This window comes from Meles meles, chromosome 16 (assembly GCF_922984935.1).
Source record: "Meles meles chromosome 16, mMelMel3.1 paternal haplotype, whole genome shotgun sequence".
NCBI classification, from domain to species: domain Eukaryota; kingdom Metazoa; phylum Chordata; class Mammalia; order Carnivora; family Mustelidae; genus Meles; species Meles meles.
The window spans coordinates 27297096-27314841 of record NC_060081.1 but is presented as its reverse complement, the minus strand read 5'-3'; the positions used below and the strand labels follow the sequence as shown (position 1 = coordinate 27314841).

General features: G+C 40.6%; 1 protein-coding gene across 5 annotated transcripts in view; it reads right to left on the bottom strand.

Annotated features, from left to right (window-relative positions):
- VWA3B (von Willebrand factor A domain containing 3B) overlaps nt 1–17746 on the bottom strand; it is a 225073-nt gene that overhangs the window by 21557 nt on the left and 185770 nt on the right. For all 5 annotated transcript variants that reach the window (XR_006815228.1, XM_045980137.1, XM_045980138.1 and 2 more), the window contains one exon: nt 1259–1364. Coding sequence is in view for 4 of the 5 variants with exons in the window: in XM_045980137.1 (XP_045836093.1) it covers nt 1259–1364 (106 nt within the window). In the remaining variant the exon portion in view is untranslated. The remainder of the gene's footprint in view (nt 1–1258; nt 1365–17746) is intronic.

Sequence of the window (17746 nt, the reverse complement as noted above, 5' to 3'; positions counted from 1 at the left end):
GAGAGGGTCAGAGGGAGAAGCAGACTCCCCACGGAGCTGAGAGCCCAATGCGGGACTCAATCCTGGGACTCCGGGATCATGACCTGAGCCAAAGTCAGTTGCTTAACCAACTAAGTCACCTAGGCGGTCCAAGTCCAAACTTCTTAACATGACCTTTTATGAATGGCCCCATACTTCCCTCTCTGAGGACCTTTATTATTTTCTACTGTTTCTTTGCATCTCAGTTCCAACCATAATCTGTTTTATTTCTCCAGATAGAAAATGTTTGTCTCCACCTCTAGATACATATTATTTTCACTGTCCACAAAGCTCTCACTTGAACTGCTCCTGGCTGGTTCCTTCAGGATCACATATCCCAAAAACTTTTGGGAAAAGCTCTTGGATCTGGCCACACTGGCCTCTTTCACCAACATGCCATATGGACTCCAGCCTCAGGACTCTGTACTGCCGTTCCTTCTGCTTAGAACTCTTCCCCAAGGGGTGCCTGGGTGGCTCAGCAGGTTAAGCAACCAAATCTTGATTTCGGCGAAGGTCATGATCTCGGGGTCCTGGGACTAAGCCCCGTATCAAGTCCCGTATCAGGCTCTGTGATCAGCGGGGAGTCTACTTAAGGAGTCTTTCTCTCCCTCTCGCTCAGCCCCCTGTCCCTCCCCTTTCCCCACTCATACTCATATTCTCTGCCTCTCTCTCAAAATAAATGAATCTTTAAAAAAAAATACAATAACAAGAAACTCTCTTCCCCCAGATAATTTCATGGCTTGCTCCTCCTCCTTATTCACACATCACCTTCCCAAGCAGGTCTTCATTGGCCACCGTATTTAAAATTGCAGCCTGTACCTTGACACTCTTAGTTCCCTTTGTAGCTTGATTTTTCTCTACAACACTGTATCTGACACACTACATATTGTATGTATTTTCTTGCTTCTCCATCCTCCTCACTAGAATGTAAGTTCCACAAAGACAAGAATTTTCATGTGCTGGTTTATACTAGACCAGCACTTTAGGAATATCACATTCACAGAAGATAGCAAATGTATAGTAAAATTGTTTTACTGAACAAATGAAAGATTAAATTTATTTTCTGGCTATTATCCCTCAGAAACATAGGTAGAAACCCCATAATCATTTCATTTTAGAAGTGGAATACCTTAGTACAGCTCATGAAATATCAGTGTTCTGGGGAAAGCATAGTTTGAGAACCCTGGGTCCCTGATATCATATTATTCAACAAAGGAATTTTACAAAATAAAATATCTACCTGGAAAGTAAAAGCCGTTTTCATCACATCTTGCGATAACTTTCTGGCCTTTGAGGGGATCCAGTTTTTTTGATTTAGTTTTCTTTGTTGGATTTCCTTGAGGTTTCTGTTGATAAAAAATATAAAACATTAATAACTGATTTAAAAAAATCAACACGGACAGTAAAAATCACAGATACAGGGTAACAGCATTCTCTACTGAGAATCTCACTTTCAGAAATTACAGATCATCCATATACTTTGATAATCACTCTGAATACTTTCTATATTATTAGGAATAGGCTATTAAAACTGATATATGAAAAAAAAACCTGATATATGAACTGTTATATGGGAACCAATGACCATAAAAAGTGAGAAGAACTTGAGGTCTAGACTCAATTAAATTTTGTTAAAACACAAAAAAGGTGATCCTTTTCCAGAGAATTTAAATAGGACCCAGGGTCTGAAAACATAATATTCAATATATCCAGTACACACTCCAAAATACAACATACTTTTTTAAAAATTTCTTTTCAGCGTGACAGTATTCATTGTTTTTGCACCACACCCAGTGCTCCATGCAATACGTGCCCTCCCTATTACCCACCACCTGGTTCCCCAACCTGTCACCCCCCGCCCCTTCAAAACCCTCAGGTTGTTTTTCAGAGTCCATAGTCTCTCATGGTTCATCTCCCCTTCCAATTTCCCTCAACTCCCTTCTCCTCTCCATTTCCCCATGTCCTCCATGTTCTTTGTTATGCTCCACAAATAAGTGAAACCATATGATACTTGACTCACTCTGCTTGACTTATTTCACTCAGCATAATCTCTTCCAGTCCCGTCCATGTTGCTACAAAAGTTGGGTATTCATCCTTTCTGATGGAGGCATAATACTCCATTCGCGTATATGGACCACATCTTCCTTATCCATTCCTCCTTTGAAGTGCATCTTGGTTCTTTCCACAGTTTGGCGACTGTGGTCATTGCTGCTATAAACATTGGGGTACAGATGGCCCTTTTTTTTTTTTTTTTTTTACTACATCTGTATCTTTGGGGTAAATACCCAGCAGTGCAATTGCAGGGTCATAAGGTAGCTCTATTTTAAATTTCTTGAGGAATCTCCACACTGTTCTCCAAAGTGGCTGTACCAACTTGCATTCCCACCAACAGTGGAAGAGGTTTCCCCTTTCTCCACATCCTTTCCAACACACGTTGTTTCCTGTCTTGCTAATTTTGGCCATTCTAACTGGTGTAAGGTGGTATCTCAGTGTGGTTTTCATTTGAATCTCCCTGATGGCTAGTGATGATGAGCATTTTTTCATGTTTCTGATAGCCATTTGTATGTCTTCATTGGAGAAGTGTTTGTTCATATGAGTTTGAGGAGTTCTTTATAGATCCTGGATATCAACCTTTTGTCTGTACTGTCATTTGCAAATATCTTCTCCCATTCCGTGGGTTGCCTTTTTGTTTTGTTGACTGTTTCCTTTGCTGTGCAGAAGCTTTTGATCTTGATGAAGTCCCAAAAGTTCATTTTTGCTTTTGTTTCCTTGGCCTTTGGAGACATATCTTGAAAGAAGTTGCTGTGGCTGATATCGAAGAGGTTACTGCCTATGTTTTCCTCTAGGATTCTGATGGATTCCTGTCTCATGTTGAGGTCCTTTATCCATTTCGAGTTTATCTTTGTGTACGGTGTAAGAGAATGGTCGAGTTTCTTTCTTCTACATAGAGCTGTCCAGTTTTCCCAGCACCATTTATTGAAGAGACTGTCTTTTTTCCACTGTATATTTTTTCCTGTTTTGTCGAAGATTATTTGACTATAGAGTTGAGGGTCCATATCTGGGCTCTCTACTCTGTTCCACTGGTCTATGTGTCTGTTTTTATGCCAGTACCACGCTGTCTTGGTGATCACAGATTTGTAGTAAAGCTTGAAATCAGGTAATGTGATGCCGCCAGTTTTATTTTTGTTTTTCAACACAAAATACAACATACTTTTAAAAAGCAAGCAAACAACCTGAGGGTTTTGAAGGGGCGGGGGGGTGGGAGGTTGAGGAACCAGGTGGTGGGTAATAGGGAGGGCACATACTGCATGGAGCACTGGGTGTGATGCCAAAACAATGAACACTGTTATGCTGTAAATAAACAAATAAAAAAAATAAAATTAAAAAAAAAAGCAAGCAAATATGACTAATTCTCAAGTTAAAAGGCGATCAATAGGTGACAATCCTGAGGTGACCCAGGTGTTGGGATAATCAGACAAAGACTTTACATCAGCAATTATAACCATGGTCCATGTGGTTGCATTCTCTCGAAATGAATGGTAAGGTAGTTATTTTCAGCAGAGAAATACAAAAAAAATGAAAATCTTAGAAGTAAAAAACACAGTATCTGGAGGGGCTTAATAGCAGAACTGACATGACAGAAGAAAGAAACTTGAAAGCTAATCAACAGAAATGATACAATCTGAAGAACAAAGAGAATGATTTTTTAAAATGAGCAAGGTCCTTCCTATTCAAATAATCTGTCCAAAGCCCAGCTCAGTTATAATCTCTCTGGAAAGGCAATTTCAGAAAAAGCAAAGGAAAGGACCACTCTGTAATTTCCAAATGGTACCATATGAGTCAAGGCTTGAAGTGAATGTCACATTTTGTCCACTACATGAAGAAACTGGTAGCATCACTGTGATTTGTAGAGTCTAACTCAAAATTCTTATTTTCTGTGCTTGTTGAGCTGACCAAAATAGAAAGACCCAATCTCCACCACCCTCCACTCCCTCTAAAATCCCAAAGCTTCCATTACATCATCCAGAATAGTCATTATTTTTAATTCCTAATAAATGTGAGGACCAATGCCAGAAGACGAACTCTAGGAAACAAGAAATTACTGGGAAGAGCACTTACATTAGAGAAGGAAAGGCCAAGTATTACCCCAATACCAAACCAGACAAAGATATAAGGAAAGGAAAGTACAGATTACATTCCTCATGAATATAGATGCAAAAACAGTTCTGCAAATAAATCCAGCAACATACAAGAAGGATTGTACACAACAACCAAATATCCCAGGAATGCAAAGCTGATTTAACATCCACAAATCAATGTGATACACCATATTACTAGAACAAAGGATAATTTACCATATTATTTTCATGCATGGAGAAAGAGCACTTGACAAAATCCAACATCCTTTAAAGACTCTCAACAAGCTAGGAATAGAAAAGAACTTCCTCAACTTGGTGAAAACCATCTATGAAAAGCCTACATCAAACATGATCCTTAATGGTGAAAGACTGAATGACTTCCCCTTAAGATCAGAAGCAAGGAAAGGTACCATATACTTTGTACTTGAGGTTCCAGCTAGTGCAAACAGGCAAGAAAAGGCATCCAGATTGGAAAAGAATAAATAAAGCTGTCTTTATTTATGAATGATATGATCTTCTATGTGGAAAACTAGGGAATCCACCCAACAACTCCTAGAATTAATTAGCAAGTTCAGTAGGATGTCATGATATAAGACAAATACAGGAAAAAAAATTAGTTGTTTATCTATGGACCAGCTATGAGCAATCTGAAAATAAAGTTAAGAAAAGAATTTCATTTATAACAGCATCAAAAACAATAGAATAGGGGCACCTGGGTGGCTCAGTGGTTAAAGCCTCTGCCTTCAGCTCAGGTCATGATCTCAGGGTCCTGAGATGGAGCCCCGCATTGGGCTCTCTGCTTGGCAGGGAGCCTGCTTCCCTTCCTCTCTCTCTGCCTGCCTCTCTGCCTACTTGTGATCTTTGTCTGTCAAATAAATAAATAAAATCTTTAAAAAACAATAGAATATTTAGGAATAAATTTATCAAAATAAGTAAAAGACCTATATGCTGAAAACTATAAAACACTACTATAAGAAACTGAAGAAAAAACAAGTGACATAACACGTTAATGATTAGAAAACTTGGTATTGTTAATACAGCCACTTTCCCAAACAGATCCACAGCTCCAATATAATTCATATCCAAATCTCAACACGTTTCTGTTTTGTGAGTTTTTTGTAGACACGAAGAGAGTGAAACTCAAAGTGCCAACATCATGTGGAAAAAGAGTGAATTTGTAGGATTTTGGTGGTGGCTGACAGCTCTGTCAGTTTTACTAAAAATTACTGAATTGAAGTAGGTAAATTTTACAGTATGAAAATCAGATCTTCTTCTTCAAATCACTACATTATGGAAATTGTGGAGATTTTTTCCTTAAAATTTAAAAAAAAATTTTCCTGACTGGGCACTTGGGTGGCTCCTTTGGTTAAGCAACTGCCTCGGGCCATGATTCTGGAATCCCAGGATCGAGCCCCACATCGAGCTCCCTGGTCCACAGGGAGTCTGCTTCTTCTGATCTTCCCCCCACCATGCTCTCTCTCTCATTCTCTCTCTCTCTCAAATAATAAATAAATAACATAAAATCTTAAAAAAAATTTGCCTATTAACTTATTAATTCTTGGGTTTCTCAAAGAAATCTGTCCTCCATCCTAATTAGAGTGTCCCCATGACATCATTCTCCACCTGCTCTCTTTTCACAGACCATCAAATGCCCCTCCCCTCCATGATACAAAGCAAATACAAAGTGCTTCCACGTGCTTTTGATGTTACTTCTTTGCAATGCTATACCGTATCTCAAATAAAGTATTCAATGCATATTTTATGAGCATATACAGGTCTTCAGTTAAGGAAGTCTCTAATTTATGAAACAACTGACTATAAACATTTAAATAACTTCAGATAGTCTGAACACAATTTGCTCTTGGATCATTATTTGTGGTCAATACAGTTTGGGCTCATTTCCCTGGTGCCCTGATGTTACTGGATTCTGTTGCAGTCATCTATCACTTGGATCTGTAGAGAGGTGCTTTTTAGGTTCATCAAAAGAAGTTGGGGTATGGTTTACTGCAGGGGAGAGGAAAACAGAGTCAGGGCCTCAGAAGTGAAGAAATTCTGAACAAAAGGGTTAAAGTCCCTTGAAGAACTGTGGGATACGAACAAGACTTCACACCTATGCAGCCATGGATACAAAATGTAAGCTGAATACCACCCTTCTGTTATGATGCTCCATTTTCAACAGATTTTGCTGGAGTCCATCCTCATGTAATTTCTATTTTTACTGATGCTGTTATTATGCCAAAGAGAATGACCCGACATCACTGGTAGGTGGTGACTGTTACCTGTTTGTTCCTGAGCTTTCAGCCAGAGGAGAAACATAATAGTCCTTCCCACAGGAGCTTCAGAATGACCTACTGCAGTCTGAAATGGCCTTAAAGGGCAGAGACTGGACCACGAGACAGGAGAAATAGGACCAACTGCTGCCCAGCTGACTGTGTGACTTTGGAGAATCTTTTAACTTTTTGGACTTCAATTTCTGCATAAGCAAAGAGATGGTACAAACTTTATGGCTTTAACATCTTCTAATTCTGTATTTCTGTCCAGAAGGATCTAGGCCTTACTAGACCTTTTTCTGCATTACTGGAGAAACTGTCAGACCATGTGTATACCAAGACAGGGACACGAGCATGATATTTTTGTTTGCAGTTTTTATAACATAAGGGGACTACAAGAACCAGAACCAGGAATGTGAGCAGCACAATATTCCATCATAATAACCATCATAATACTCCAAAGAGATGCCCACACCACAGTTTCCTACAATCATTTCCTTAGTGGAACACTCCATGTAGAGTATTCTTATCACATAGAATTTAGAATCTGGAACATGCCAAGTTAAATCAGCTGTTGCAAAAACCTCACCTCACCTTGCTTCATGCCACAGTGTCCACATCACAGACCAAGCAACCATGGAGGTCACCACACAGCCTCTCCACCTCCAGATGGATAACTCCCTGATTTTCAAAAAGATGTCCATGTTGATCCCAGAAGGGCAACCTCCCCTTCAAATTTCATCACTATAACAGACAAGCCACTTACTAGAATCTATGCCTAGACATATTTAAGACTCCTTTAAAAATTCTAAATGAGTATAATCACACCATGTAACTAGCCCCCTTTATCTCTAGATTCCAAATATTCATTTTCTCAATATCCTATCCAGAAGCTAACTGGTAAAAATTCTTTCTACATTTTCATAGGTACAAATCTGTGAAGTCAATGGCCTGAAATCATCAGAGAGCTCTTTTTTTCTCTATAGTTGTCACTCACTCCCCAATTCATCTAATATAGAACTGTCATTCACTCTGTGAAGACCTTCCCTGCATGGGCAACAACAATGAACAGTAGCAACACAGAGGACTATGATGTTCATTTTTCACACACTGAAAAGGCCACCGAAGAACATGCCTTTCTAAGTGGCTGAAAAGTATCAACTACCTTCAGATCACTCATATACCTATGGGTTCACCTGAAAGGACCATTACAATACTAAACACATTTACTCTGCTTTTGTGTCCAACTGTTACTACTCTTGGCAATAATTCATTTCTGATTGTTTCCGCAACATGTACAGTTTGGGTTCTGGAAAGAACGATTCACTGTACACTCGATGATTCATTCATATCACTGCAAATCAATTCAGCTACACTACAGATTAAGTAGAACAGCCATGGGAAAACAAACCTATGGGGCCAGCTTTAGCACAATGGTTCATTCCACTGGTCATAGAAATAGAGCATTGGTTTGCCAGGATGGAAGGATATCAGTAAGGGCAGCTAGATGCACCATTCCTTCAGCCACAATGTTGACAGCACTTTTCCAGAAAGACAATGTGTCACTAATTTTTGAATCCTGCCAAAGACTTTACAGACACTGTACAGCCTTGTTCTTTTCCTGGCATGCCTTCACCTATGCACACCTAAAATATAAACAGATCATTGAGTTTTTGGGTTTATTTCCCCCTCTTTTTCTATTAGTTTCAGAGGTATAATTTAGTGATTCATCAGTTGCATATAAAACCAGTGTTGGGGGGGGGAGTCAAGATGGCGGTGAAGTAGGAGGAGGCACCGTTTCAACCTGTACCCTAAAGTGAGCTGATTACCTACCAAAGAACTCCGATCACCCATGAAATCAGCCTGAGATCAGAATTATACACTTCTGGATCTCTACAGGAGCAAAGACACCAGTGGGCAGGTCAAGCGGAGTGGGAACGTGGGACTGATACCGGAAGATAAACAAAAGGGGGAGGGAGCCACCAGAGGCGACCGATTGGAAAGTAATACCCCAATACGAGAGTGCCCTGCGTCTGGGGACCAGCATTAACTTGGAGTCTGGTTGAAAGCACTCAAAAAAGATCAAAGGGGGGGAGGAGTCAAGATGCCGGAGAAGTAGCAGCCTGAGACTACATCAGGTAGCAGGAGATCAGCTCGATAGCTTATCTAAACATTTCAAACACCTACAAATCCAACGGGAGAGCGAAGAGAAGAAGAACAGCAACTCTAGAAACAGAAAATCAACCACTTTCTGAAAGGTAGGACTGGCGGAGAAGTGAATCTAAAACGACGGGAAGATAGACCGTGGGGGGAGGGGCCGGCTCCCGGCAAGCGGCGGAGCAATGGAGCACAAAATCAGGACTTTTAAAAGTCTGTTCCACTGAGGGACATTGCTCCAGAGGCTAAACCAGGGTGAAGCACACGCGGGGTCAGCGTGGCCCCAGGCCCCGCAGGGTCACAGAAGGATCGGGGGTGTCGGAGTGTCGCAGAGCTCACAGGTATTAGAACGGAGAAGCCGGCTGCAGAGACAGAGCCGAGGACTGAACTCTCAGCTCGGGGTTACCTTGAACTGGTCGCGGGCTGGGTGAGCTCGGAGCGCGGCTAGAGGCTGGGGATACGGGAGTGATTGGGTGCTGTCCTCTGGGGGCGCACTGAGGAGTGGGGCCCCAGGCTCTCGGCTCCTCCGGGCCGGAGACTGGGAGGCCGCCATTTTCATTCCCGTCCTCCGGAACTCTACGGAAAGCGTTCAGGGAACAGAAGCTCCCAAAAGCGAACCCGAGCCGATTACTTAGTCCGGCCGCCGGTAAGGGCGGTGCAATCCCGCCTCGGGCAAAGACACTTGAGAGTCACTACAACAGGCCCCTCCCCCAGAAGATCAACAAAATATCCAGCCAGGACGAAGTTCATCTATCAAGGAGAAAGCAGGTTCAATTCCTAAGACTGCAGAGCAATTCCAGAGGAGGAGAAAGCAAAGCACAGAACTCATGGCTTTCTCCCCATGAGTCTTTAGTCTTGCGGCTACTTCAATTTTTTTTTTCTTTTTTCAATTTTTTTTTCTTTTTTATTTTTTCTTCTTCTGCTAAATTTTTTAAAACTTTTACCCTTTTCTTTTTTAACGTTTTTTGACTAGTTCATCTAAATATATATATTTTTTCTTTCTTTTTTATATTTTTTTATTTGTTTTATTTTTTAAATTTTTTTCCTTTTTTTTTTTCTTTTTCTTTTTTTTTCAGAACCTGTTTTTATCCCCTTTCTCCCCCCCACAATTAGGGGTCTCTTCTGATTTGGTTACAGCGCATTTTTCTGGGGTCTTTGCCACCCTTTTAGTAGTTTATTTGCTCCTTCATATCCTCTTATCTGGACAAAATGACAAGGCAGAAAAAATCACCACAAACAAAAGAACAAGAGACAGTACCGAAGGCTAGGGACCTAATCAACACAGACATGGGTAATATGTCAGATCAAGAGTTCAGAATGACGATTCTGAACATTCTAGCCGGGCTCGAAAAAGGCATGGAAGATATTAGAGAAACCCTCTCTGGAGATATTAAAGCCCTTTCTGGAGAAATTAAAGAACTAAAATCTAACCAAGTTGAAATCAAAAAAGCTATTAATGAGGTGCAATCAAAAATGGAGGCTCTCACTGCTAGGATAAATGAGGCAGAAGAAAGAATTAGTGATATAGAAGACCAAATGACAGAGAATAAGGAAGCCGAGCAAAAGAGGGACAAACAGCTACTGGACCATGAGGGGAGAATTCGAGAGATAAGTGACACCATAAGATGAAACAACATTAGAATAATTGGGATTCCAGAAGAAGAAGAAACAGAGAGGGAGCAGAAGGTCTATTGGAGAGAATCATTGGAGAGAATTTCCCTAATATGGCAAAGGGAACAAGCATCAAAATCCAGGAGATGCAGAGAACCCCCCTCAAAGTCAACAAGAATAGGTCCACACCCCGTCACCTAATAGTAAAATTTACAAGTCTTAGTGACAAAGAGAAAATCCTGAAAGTAGCACGAGAAAAGAAGTCTGTAACATACAATGGTAAAAATATTAGATTGGCAGCAGACTTATCCACAGAGACCTGGCAGGCCAGGAAGAGCTGGCATGATATATTCAGAGCACTAAATGAGAAAAACATGCAGCCAAGAATACTCTATCCAGCTAGGCTATCATTGAAAATAGAAGGAGAGATAAAAAGCTTCCAGGACAAACAAAAACTGAAAGAATTTGCAAACACCAAACCAGCTCTACAGGAAATATTGAAAGGGGTGCTCTAAGCAAAGAGAGACCCTAAAAGTAGTAGATCAGAAAGGTACAGAGACAATATACAGTAACAGTCACCTTACAGGCTAATAATGGCACTAAATTCATATCTCTCAAGAGTTACCCTGAATGTTAATGGGCTAAATGCCCCAATCAAAAGACACAGGGTATCAGAATGGATAAAAAAACAAAACCCATCAGTATGTTGCCTACAAGAAACTCATTTTAGACGCGAAGACACCTCCAGATTTAAAGTGAGGGGGTGGAAAACAATTTACCATGCTAATGGGCATCAGAAGAAAGCTGGGGTGGCAATCCTTATATCAGATCAATTAGATTTTAAGCCAAAGACTATAATAAGAGATGAGGAAGGACACTATATCCTACTCAAAGGGTCTGTCCAACAAGAAGATCTAACAATTTTAAGTATCTATGCCCCTAACGTGGGAGCAGCCAACTATATCAACCAATTAATAACAAAATCAAAGAAACACATCAATAATAATACAATAATAGTAGGGGACTTTAACACTCCCCTCACTGAAATGGACAGATCATCCAAGCCAAAGATCAACAAGGAAATAAAGGCCTTAAATGACACACTGGACCAGATGGACATCACAGATATATTCAGAACATTTCATCCCAAAGCAACAGAATACACATTCTTCTCTAGTGCACATGGAACCTTCTCCAGAATAGATCACATCCTGGGTCACAAATCAGGTCTCAACCGGTATCAAAAGATTAGGATTATTCCCTGCATATTTTCAGACCACAATGCTCTGAAGCTAGAACTCAATCACAAGAGGAAAGCTGGAAAGAACCCAAATACATGGAGACTAAACAGCATCCTTCTAAAGAATGAATGGGTCAACCGGGAAATTAAAGAAGGATTGAAAAAATTCATGGAAACAAATGATAATGAAAACACAACAGTTCAAAATCTGTGGGACACAGCAAAGGCAGTCCTGAGAGGAAAATATATAGCAGTACAAGCCTTTCTCAAGAAACAAGAAAGGTCTCAAGTACACAACCTAACCCTACACGTAAAGGAGCTGGAGAAAGAACAAGAAAGAAACCCTAAACCCAGCAGGAGAAGAGAAATCATAAAGATCAGAGCAGAAATCAATGAAATAGAAACAAAAAAAAATAGAAAAAATCAATGAAACTAGGAGCTGGTTCTTTGAAAGAATCAATAAGATTGATAAACCCCTGACCAGACTCATCAAAAAGAAAAGAGAAAGGACCCAAATCAATAAAATCATGAATGAAAGAGGAGAGATCACAACTAACACCAAAGAAATACAGACAATTATAAGAACATACTATGAGCAACTCTACGCCAACAAATTGGTCAATCTGGAAGAAATGGATGCATTCCTAGAGACATATAAACTACCACAACTGAACCAGGAAGAAATAGAAAACCTGAACAGGCCCATAACCAGTAAGGAGATTGAAACAGTCATCAAAAATCTCCAAACAAACAAAAGCCCAGGGCCAGACGGCTTCCCAGGGGAATTCTACCAAACATTTAAAGAAGAACTCATTCCTATTCTCCTGAAACTGTTCCAAAAAATAGAAATGGAAGGAAAACTTCCAAACTCATTTTATGAGGCCAGCATCACCTTGATCCCCAAACCAGACAAGGATCCCACCAAAAAAGAGAACTACAGACCAATATCCTTGATGAACACAGACGCAAAAATTCTCGCCAAAATACTAGCCAATAGGATTCAACAGTACATTAAAAGGATTATTCACCACGATCAAGTGGGATTTATTCCAGGGCTGCAGGGTTGGTTCAACATCCGCAAATCAATCAATGTGATAGAACACATTACTAAAAGAAAGAACAAGAACCATATGATACTCTCAATAGATGCTGAAAAAGCATTTGACAAAGTACAGCATCCCTTCCTAATCAAAACTCTTCAAAGTGTGGGGATAGAGGGCACATACCTCAATATTATCAAAGCCATCTATGAAAAACCCACCGCAAATATCATTCTCAATGGAGAAAAACTGAAAGCTTTTCCGTTAAGGTCAGGAACACGGCAGGGATGTCCATTATCACCACTGCTATTCAACATAGTACTAGAAGTCCTAGCCTCAGCAATCAGACAACAAAAAGAAATTAAAGGCATCCAAATTGGTAAAGAAGAAGTCAAACTATCACTCTTTGCAGATGATATGATACTATATGTGGAAAACCCAAAAGACTCCACTCCAAAACTGCTAGAACTTGTCCAGGAATTCAGTAAAGTGTCAGGATATAAAATCAATGCACAGAAATCAGTTGCATTTCTGTACACCAACAAGACTGAAGAAAGAGAAATTAAGGAGTCAATCCCATTTACAATTGTACCCAAAACTATAAGATACCTAGGAATAAACCTAACCAAAGAGACTAAGAATCTATACACAGAAAATTATAAAGTACTCATGAAAGAAATTGAGGAAGACACAAAAAAAATGGAAAAATGTTCCATGCTCCTGGATTGGAAGAATAAATATTGTGAAAATGTCTATGCTACCTAAAGCAATCTACACATTTAATGCAATCCCTATCAAAATACCATCCATTTTTTTCAAAGAAATGGAACAAATAATCCTAAAATTTATATGGAACCAGAAAAGACCTCAAATAGCCAAAGGAATATTGAAAAAGAAAGCCAAAGTTGGTGGTATCACAATTCTGGACTTCAAGCTCTCTTACAAAGCTGTCATCATCAAGGTACCATGGTACTGGCACAAAACAGACACATAGATCAGTATAGAGAGCCCAGAAATCGACCCTCAACTCTATGGTCAACTAATCTTCGACAAAGCAGGAAGGAATGTCCAATGGAAAAAAGACAGCTTCTTCAATAAATGGTGCTGGGAAAATTGGACAGCCACATGCAGAAAAATGAAATTGGACCACTTCCTTACACCACACACGAAAATAGACTCCAAATGGATGAAGGACCTCAATGTGAGAAAGGAATCCATCAAAATCCTTGAGGAGAATGGAGAATGCAGGCAGCAACCTCTTCGACCTCAGCCGTAGCAACATCTTCCTAGGAACAACGGCAAAGGCAAGGGAAGCAAGGGCAAAAATGAACTCTTGGGATTTCACCAAGATCAAAAGCTTTTGCACAGCAAAGGAAACAGTTAACAAAACCAAAAGACAACTGACAGAATGGGAGAAGATATTTGCAAACGACATATCAGATAAAGGGCTAGTATCCAAAATCTATAAGGAACTTAGCAAACTCAACACCCAAAGAACAAACAATCCAATCAAGAAATGGGCAGAGGACATGAACAGACATTTCTGCAAAGAAGACATCCAGATGGCCAACAGACACATGAAAAAGTGCTCCACGTCACTCGGCATCAGGGAAATACAAATCAAAACCACAATGAGATATCACCTCACACCAGTCAGAATGGCTAAAATTAACAAGTCAGGAAATGACAGATGCTGGAGAGGATGTGGAGAAAGGGGAACCCTCCTCCACTGTTGGTGGGAATGCAAGCTGGTGCAACCACTCTGGAAAACAGCATGGAGGTTCCTCAAAATGTTGAAAATAGAACTACCCTATGACCCAGCAATTGCACTACTGGGTATTTACCCTAAAGATACAAACATAGTGATCCGAAGGGGCACGTGTACCCGAATGTTTATAGCAGCAATGTCTACAATAGCCAAACTATGGAAAGAACCTAGATGTCCATATCAACAGATGAATGGATAAAGAAGATGTGGTATATATACACAATGGAATACTATGCAGCCATCAAAAGAAATGAAATCATGCCATTTGCGACGACATGGATGGAACTAGAGCGTATCATGCTTAGTGAAATAAGTCAATCGGAGAAAGACAACTATCATATGATCTCCCTGATATGAGGACATGGAGAAGCAACATGGGGGGGTAGGGGGATAGGAGAAGAATAAATGAAACAAGATGGGATTGGGAGGGAGACAAACCATAAATGACTCTTAATCTCACAATACAAACTGGGGTTTGCTGGGGGGAGGTGGGATTGGGAGAGGGGGAGGGGGCTATGGACATTGGGGAGGGTAAGTGCTATCGTGAGTGCTGTGAAGTGTGTAAACCTGGCGATTCACAGACCTGTACCCCTGGGGATAAAAATACATTATATGTTTATTAAAAAAAAAAATTTGGAAGGGGAGGCAAACCATAAGAGACTATGGACTCTGAAAAACAACCTGAGGGTTTTGAAGGGTCAGGGGTGGGAGGTTGGGGGAACAGGTGGTGGGTAATGGGGAGGGCACGTTTTGCATGGAGCACTGGGTGTTGTGCAAAAAGAATGAATACTGTTATGCTGAAAAAATAAATAAAATGGAAAAAAAAAAAGATCAAAGGATCGCGGGGGGAAATTGTGGGAATTGGGGCGGTTAGGGACAGGGGCTTAAGTCTCCGGACCCAGGACAGCCTCCCCTGGCGCTGAGCCAGAGAGTGCGGCAGAAAAACCAGGTCTTGGTCCCTAAGCCGCCAGTGCACCCAAGAACGAGTGGGGTCCTGCTCCCGTGAGGGGCTGGGAGCCGGGCCAGACGGCATTCCTGAAACGTGCGGGTCCCACACCCTCCCCTGGAAGAGGTGCGCACAGGTGCTAGCCTGGAGCTCTGGCATCGTGAAAAACCAGGCATTCCCAGCCTGGGAAAGCAGGAAAATCTCAGTGTGCAATCGGTGCTTGGAACCTCTCTGGCGGTCTGGAGCTGCCCAGACAGCCGCTGCTGCCGTGGTTTTGGGTACAATGAGGAGTTTCTGCATCCCCAGGGACCATCACTTGGAACCTACTCTGCCAGCAGCTCTGCAGAGCATTCTGAGGCTTCTCTCTGAGAGGGAGGTCGGGGTGTAGTTTGCTCTCCTCTAAACCTCCAAAAACCATCAAAAGCTGTCAAGGCGAGAGAAAACAGATGAACAAACATAAAAACCTCCAGAGAACAAAAGCCTGAAAAAAAAAAAAAAAACGGTTTCCTTAGAGCCCACCCCCTTGAGGGGGGCGGGAGGACTTAACTCAGGGAACATCATTGACTGAAAACCCACGTGGCAGGCCCCTCCCCCAGAAAACCAACCAGGAAGGAAGAAACAAACAAAAAAAGACAACAAAAGTACAACCACTACTTCATAAATACAACTTTTATTTTTAACTCATTACCACTATTCTGGTTCATTTTTTTTATACATATAGATAATTTTTTAACCTATTTACCATCAAAATGAGATGTCCAGTACATCAAATTCCTTAGTAACCTTCTAACCTGAACTTTTTGATACATTCACCCGTGTTTTTCTTTTGCCTATTTTTTAATTTTTTAAAAATTTTAGTTTAGTTTAGTCTAGTTTATTCTTTTTTAATTTTTATTTTCTAATATACATATAGAGTTAGACTTCAAGGTAATCCCCTTTCCCCAATCAATGCTACCCCTATAGGTAAACCAATTTTTAATCCCCCTTTATCTTAGGAAAGTTGAGTCCCTTAACAAAGACATCAAGATACATCTAGGAAGAATCAAAATAACCTTCCTCACCCACATTGAGAATTTATAACCACTCTCCCATCTTTTCCTTCTGCCCATGTTTCTGTGTATTTGTGTTTGTCCTGAGAGTATATAAATCTTATACTTGGGGTTCTTTTTGACAAGGTTCTTTTTTTTGCTTTTATATATATATATATATATTTTTTTCTCTTGTCATATACTTTTATCAGTCTTTTTGTTTGTTTTTGTTCGTATACTTCATAAATCTTACCTTGGAGCCCATTTGGGCTGAGCCTTGTCTTTTATCTTCCCTTTTTTTCCTGTCTCTCTCTCTCTCTCTCTCTCTCTCTCTTTTTTTCTTCTTTTTCTTTTCTTTTTTCTCTCATTTGGGTGGGGAATCCTGATTGCACAGAAGCGTTCCAGGGTGCACCTTGAGTGCACCACAGTTGATACATCCAGCTGCATCTGTTCAGTCATCTCTTACCAAAATGACTAGGAGGAGGAATGCCCAACAGAAGAAAAATACAGAGGATGGACCTTCTGCAACAGAGCTAATGGCTATCGACAGAGACAATATGTCAGAGAAGGAATTCAGGCTAACAATTATCCAGGCAATAGCTAGGTTGGAGAAAGCCAAGGATGACCAAACAGAATTGATTAGGGCAGAACTGAAAGCCACCAGGGATGATGTTCACAATGTTAGGGCAGAACTGAAAGCCACCAGGGATGATGTTCAAAATGCTTTCAATGAGTTCCAATCTAATCTAAATTCGCTAAAAGCTAGGGTAACTGAGACAGAAGATAGAATTAGTGATCTGGAGGACAAACAGATGAGAGAAAGGATCAGGAGGAAGCTGGATCAGCTCAGAAGCCACGAAAACAGAATCAGGGAAATAAATGATGCCATGAAACGTTCCAACGTCAGAATTATTGGAAACCCTGAAGGGAAGGAGAAAGAAAGAAGTCTAGAAGATATAGTGGAACAAGTTGTCTATGAAAATTTTCCCAATCTCACGAATGGAAATAGCGTTCATGTACTAGAGGCAGAACGGTTCCCCCCAAGATTTCAGATTCTCGAAAGTCCTCGTGACACCTGATAGTTAGAATGAAGAATTACAATGGTAGGCAGACCCTCTTGAAAGCAGCTAGGACAAAGAAGCTCCTTACTTACAGAGGAAAGCCCATTAGAATAACGTCAGACCTGTCCACAGAGATCTGGCAAGCCAGGAAGGGCTGGCAAAATATATTCAGGGTACTAAATGAGAAGAACATGCACCCAAGAATACTTTATCCAGCAAGACTGACATTCAAAATGGATGGAGAGATAAAGAGTTTCCAAGACTGGCAAGGCTTAAAAGACTATGCAACCACCAAGCCGACACTGCAGGAAATATTAAGGGGGGTTCTATACAAGAGAAAAAATCCTAAGAATATCATTGAACAGAAATATAGAGACAATCTACAGACAGAAAGACTTCAACGGTAACAAGATGTCAATAAAAACGTATCTATCAATAATCACTCTCAATGTGAACGGCCTAAATGCG